The sequence below is a fragment of the Mus pahari genome, chromosome 7 (genome assembly GCF_900095145.1).
Source record: "Mus pahari chromosome 7, PAHARI_EIJ_v1.1, whole genome shotgun sequence".
NCBI lineage: Eukaryota > Metazoa > Chordata > Mammalia > Rodentia > Muridae > Mus > Mus pahari.
This window is the reverse complement of record NC_034596.1, coordinates 52,241,237-52,247,528: the sequence shown is the minus strand read 5'-3', so window position 1 is coordinate 52,247,528 and position 6,292 is coordinate 52,241,237. Positions and strand designations below refer to the sequence as shown.

General features: G+C 41.9%; 1 protein-coding gene across 1 annotated transcript in view; it reads right to left on the bottom strand.

The window, feature by feature from the left end:
- Positions 1 to 3,183: 3,183 nt before the first annotated feature.
- Positions 3,184 to 6,292, bottom strand: part of Psma6 (proteasome subunit alpha 6) — an 18,083-nt gene continuing 14,974 nt past the window's right edge. Inside the window, exon 7 of the mRNA XM_021201550.2 lies at positions 3,184 to 3,401. Coding sequence (XP_021057209.1) covers positions 3,344 to 3,401 — 58 coding nt within the window. The 3' untranslated portion in view covers positions 3,184 to 3,343. The remainder of the gene's footprint in view (positions 3,402 to 6,292) is intronic.

The following is a 6,292-nucleotide window of genomic DNA, read 5'->3' as shown; positions in this document are numbered from 1 at the left end:
TCTCTCTCTCTCTCTCTCTCTCTCTCTCTCTCTCTTCCCCTTCCTTCCTTCTCTTCCTTTGTTCTCTTTCTTTCTTTCTCTTTCTTTCTTTCTCTTTTTTTGAGACTTCACACCTTTAATCCCAGCACTTGGGAGAGGCAAGCGGATCTCTGTGAGTTCAAGGCCACCTAGGTCTACAGAACAAGTTCCATGAACATCCAGGGATACACAGAGAAACTCTGTCTCAAAAAAACCAACCTCCCACCCCACAAAAAAAAAAAAAAAAAACCAAAACAAAACAACAAAAAAAAACACCCCAAACCAAACCAATCAATCAACTAAAAATCAATAAAAATGTTTATGCTTTCATTGGTAGTAGTTGTTTAATTCTGTTTTGCTTGATATCTTGTTACTTTTCTTTTTTTCTTTTTCGTTTTTTGAGACAGGGTTTCTCTGTATAGCCCTGGCTGTCCTGGAACTCACTTTGTAGATCAGGCTGGCCTCGAACTCAGAAATCTGCCTGCCTCTGCCTCCCGAGTGCTGGGATTAAAGGCATGCGCCACCATGTTAAGTTACTTCTATTGCTTAAAGAGATAGCATGACCAAAACAAGGTATAAAAGAAAGCATTTAATTAAGAGCACACGTACAGCCTCAGAGGACTAGTCCACGATCGTCATGGTGGGTAGCGTGGCAGCAGAGCAGTGCTGAGAGCTTACATCTGCTCTAAAGGTAGTGAGGAGGAGATAGAGGGGAGGGGGAGAGCAAGAGAGAACGAGGGAGTGAGACAGAGATAAAGAGAAAAAAAAGACTGAGCCTGGCACGGGTTCTGACACCTCAAAGCCTGCTCCCAATGACATATCTTCTCCAAAAAAGCTGCACCTCCTAACTCTTCCCAAAACAGTTCCAACAACTAGAGACCTAGAATTCAAATGTATGGGCTGCTGGGGGTCGTTCTCATTCAGATTGCCACACTTAGCACAAATAATATTTCTCTTATAGCATGTTCATGTATCATTGAGCTTTGCTATACTTCTATATCCTCCTTTCTTACTCCCCTTCATCTGTCCCTGTATTTTTCTTTCAAATAACCCCCCTTTGCTTCTACATCACATTTGTATGACTAACAAGTATAAAACAGTAGTTATACTGTTAAATCTAGATTCCATGAGATGAGACACACAACGCTTGGCTTTTCCCTTCCTTACTCTCCTATTTAATGGCTGAACTAGGAGGCCCGTGGTCTCACATTTGCAGTACTGTGTCAGCATACCTGGTTGCCCCCCTACCCTGTCCCTTTAGACTGCTCCTCCCAACAGCCTCCTCTACTCTCATGTATCACGTATGCTATAGATGGGATATGTTGTCAAGTCTGAAACAGCTAATTGTGGTGCCTATAAGCAACCCAAGTGCATGCTGGCAGCCCGGCTCTACTTCTCCAACCCATGAGATTCCCTTCCCCCTTCACTGCCATTTGGGCCAGGCTCCCTCCCTCTTGGCTTCCCTGGACTTGCTATCCACCCCCCATCCCCCAACCCCACTTTCCCCTTTCCTCTCATGACCTGGTTTAGTCTACTAGCCATGTTTAGTCTATTACTTCCTCACCCTGATCTGGACCTTCCCAGATGCCTCTGTCTGTACTCTCTCTCCTATCTACAGGAAAAAAAAAATCTTTTCAGCCATATCTTGGAAGTTATATTTTCACTTTAAATATCTGGTGCCAAAAACCCCACTTTATAGTTCTATCTGCCATAACATACATTAAAAAAAAAATCTGGATTTTTTTTTAATATGAGAAAACATGTCATACTTGTCTGAGGATTACACTATTTAATAATTAATCTTCATCCTTCTAGATTTCTACATCAAATTGATTGTAGTTTTTCTATGTCCAAACAGTTATCTTCTTAGAGGAAAAAAGAAAAAAAAAAAAAAAAACATTGGCTAGTTTCTTACTCCGGAGTGAAGTCAGCAACACATAGCCTCAGAGCGCAGTTTTCCCGGAAGCTGTGGAAGTTGCTAGCCCAGGGGCTGCCGTGCTGCACTTCCACGGATGCAGATACGGGAGGTAGAGTTAATGGGCACGAGTGATTAAGAACTCAGGCCCACAGCCTGCGGTGGGGCAACGCCATGGAGCTGCCCGCGGCCCTAGATAACTATGAAAACCAAGCCATACTCACTTTGTAGACCAGGCTGGTCTCGAACTCAGAAATCTGCCTACCTGCTCCCAAGTGCTGGGATTAAAGGCGTGCGCCACCACGCCCGGCCTAATGGTATTATCTCTAAACTGTAAAGCCAGTTCTGTGTTGGGTCTGGAGAGGTTGCTCAGTGGCCGGAGGACCCAAATTCAATTCCCAGCACCCATGTCAGGCAGCTCCTAACCATATATAACTCCAACCTTTAGAGAACCTGACATCTCTGGCCTCCAAGGGCATCCACATTTATGTGCATGCATTAAGCACAATTAAAAATATTAAAAAGAACCAGGTCTGTGTTTCCTGCTTTCAGTACTTAACAGAAAACAGATTCTTCTTTTCTACTCCTGCTCCCTGAAGGTGGCTAGGTAGGAATAGTTACAGCATCGGCATGGAGGCACACACTTTTAGTTCAAGCACTCAGGAGGCAGAGGAAGGGAAGTTCTGTTTGAGGCCAAGCTGATCTATACAATGAATTTCAGGGCATTCAGAGATCCTGCCTCAAAAAACAAAACAAACAACAAAATAAGAACAACAAAAAAAACCCAAACCACTAAAAACAAAATCCCATGCAAAACAAAAATAGATACTTGTTAAACTACTACAAAGACAGCTAGCTGGAGGTGCAGCTCAGCAGAGCACACGGTGCACACGAGGTACAATCCAGAGAAACAACAGTGAACACCAAGTTCAGCCAGCCAGTGCCATCTTTAGCAGAAAGTCTCCAGAGAACTGAGCACAAGAAGGTCCCTCTCCAACAAGAGGAATAAATAAAAGCCTGTCTCACATGACAATTCAGTCAGATAGTTTCAAAATCAGGTTCCACGTCTGAGTTTACTCATTATGCTAAGTTAATAGTCTGAATTGGGGCCTGAAGTCTGAATTGAAGGCAATGAAGCATCTTTGTAAACGACTAAACTGTGACACAAATATAAATAAGCACTTATTGCCCTATATGTACTAAGGCTTAATACTCAAGACTGAGCTCAAGAAAGACAGGATGTACCGCGGTTTCCAAAAGCACTGTTTTATTTATACAGAGTCCTAACCAGTCAGTGGCAGGAGGAGTGGGAGAGTCTCCATCTTCAATCCAGGGCCTCTGTGATGTCAGTTTGTTGTTCCCAAACACACAGGCACAGGCATCATGGATCTGGTGAGCTGATAAGAGTGTTCAGTCTCTCTCTGCTAGAGCAACAAGGTGAGCGTCAATCTCTGCTTCAGTAAGAATCCTAGAAGGCAAAGGGTAAAAACCACAAGTGCTTATTTTAAATTTTTTTATTATGAAAAAATTCGCATACAAAAGATAGTACAACAAACTCTCAAGTATGGATCAACTAACTCCAGCAATTACCAATTTATAACCAATCTTTTAAAAGTCTATATATTCATGACTCTTACTGAAGAGTATACTGTAGGAACTCCCAGTCAATTTCATGTATATGAAAGTGTTTTTTGATCCCAGACCCAGAATTTAATTGTAGCTAAGGTTGAAAACATTTCAACTTAATTAATATGAAGCTAAGTTATATAAAATATATTCAATTTAGTTTGAGTGTCAGTGCCTTAAAAAGTTAATATAACTTAAATCTGAATAAACTGAGGGATGAGAAAATTAAATAAAAATTTAAAAACTGTTGGGGGAAGGGCAGTTGAAAAGATAGCACAGTGCTTTCTGCACAAGCACAAGAATTGGAGTTTTAATCCCATCATGGGGAAGGCATGACTGCCTGCCTGTAATCCCAGAGCTAGGAAGGAAGCTGGCTAGCTAGACTAGGAGAATCAGCAAGCACATGAGACACTCCTTCAGTATATAAGGTAGAGAACGCCATCAAACCTTGACCTCTGCACATACATGTGAATGCACATGTACATATACTTGCAAAAACAAACAAAACAACAACAACAAAAACCAAAAAAAGTTGCTTGTATTCAGTAACTATCCATGAAAAAAAAAAATACTATTTACAATCTACTTATCAGAAGATACTCCATGTGGAACATGTATTTCCAATTTCCTGTGTTTGCCTTAAAGCAGTGGTTCTCAACCTTCCTAATACTGTGACCATTTAATACATTCATGTTCTGGTGAACCCCAACCCAAAATTACTTTTGTTGCTACTTCATAACTAACTTTGCCACGGTTAAGAACCATAACGTAAACATCTGTGCTTTCTGCGGGTCTTAGAAGACCCCTGTGAAAGGGCCATTCAACCCCCAAAGGAATTGCAACGCACAGTTGAGAATGTCTGCCTTAAAGGGATCAGCTGAATGTCAGCATTGTGACAGGACTTGTCACTGCTGGGATTCTGGTGGTTGCTTTGAGACAGGGTCTCATGACTTATAAGGTAGCCCAGGCTGGCCTGGAGTTTATCATGTAGCCAAAAGTGACTCTGAACTTCTGAAACTCCCGTCTCTAACTCCCAAGATCTGGAACTACAGATATGTGTGACCATGCCTGACTTCACTACTAAACTTCTAAAAAAGTAGATTTGTCAAAATGATTTGACTTTTTTACAACTGGGAGAAAGAAGTAGTTTATAAAGTTGTAGAAGCGTATGCTATTTCTGTATGCTCTTTGATATTACACTGTCTCAGAATTTAGAACTTATACAAAGGCTTTTTCCTCTTTCCAGTACTGGGATTGAATCTAAAGGTTTTCTGCTGCTGGCAAGCATTCTCACACTAGTTATATTCTCAGCTGTTTAAAAAACATGTTTACAGTGGGTGGTGGCCGTGCATACCACTAATTCCAGAGGCAGAGGCAAGGAGGATCTCTGTGAGTTTGAGACTAGCCTGGTCTACACAGCTAATCCTAGGACAGCCAAGGTTACACAAAGAAACTGTTTCAAAAAACAAACAGATAGACAAAACAATAAAAAAGAAATTTTTATTTTGAGATAGGTTTCACTATGTTCTCAGAGCTGACCTTGAACCTATAATCCTGCCTCAATTGCCCAACAGCTGGGACTGTAGGCTTGTGTACAGTGCCCAGATACAATGGTTTCTTGCTCAATTTTAAAATAAAGTTAAATGCAAATAACATTCAGATGCAGTAAAAAGGTTTCATAAGAGACAAGAAAGGAAGTGCCTGCTGGAATTTCAGTGCTTAGAAAAAGGGAACAGATGAATGTGGTGATGAATGTGGTGTTCCATCTTCCCCGACTAGGGTCAGCCTGGGCTCAAGAAGAAAAGCAACAATAAAGGGAAACTTTTGGTATAGAAAAAAATTATTAGACTAGATACAAGTGCTGTTTTCTTAATTCTGTGGGATTTTTTGGGTTTATATTACCTGCAGGCAACCAAGCAAGCAACTCAGCAGTGGAGCAAAGTACCGACTACAGAAGTCTGTGTGGGAACAGGCTGTACTCCAGGCATGTGGAAGGCCGAGGGAGGAAGAGCCAAAGTTCAAGTCCAGTTTGGACTACATCCCTAGACAGTGTCTCAAAACACATACACGCCACTGTAAAACTCTTCAAGGTCTGACACTTGGTTTACCAATCCCCAACAGCACGACCACGGATGTAGTGTAAGGGGAGACACACTCAGCAGGTCAAATACCTCCACAGCTCCTTGTAGCTGTAGACTCAGATGCGTTTCACTAGTCCATGGCAGACAAACCACTGACAGTTTGCTAGAACGAGCTGACTGATATAGGCAATCAGTACACACTTGCACGTCAGAAAGAGCCTGGGCGAGCGAGACTCAAACAGCAAACAACTTGGGGAGCGCAGTAGGGGAAATAACCAGTCTAGCACAGAAAAACAGTTGAGGGGTAACTGCTCAGGGATTATTCAAAAGCTGATTAAATAAATTGATGCGATTCTGTCTCAATAACTAGGGGCTGGCTGGATCATAATAAGAACTAATAGAGTTATTAACTAACCTATACCACCACTTGGACCCTGCGAGCTGCTGTGCAGCTCAGTGATTTGCTGAGTAAGAAGACACGAGCAACTGTGTATCTGCATTTTACATTGCCCTTTGAAGGGCCCTTATCCAGTGGATAAGCAACCTTCCACCTCAAAGTCACTACTTTGTAAATGCTTCTATTGGCTTTAAACTGAAGAAGAAGAAGAAAAGAAGAAAAGAGGAGGAGGAGGAGGAGGAGGAGGAGGAGGAG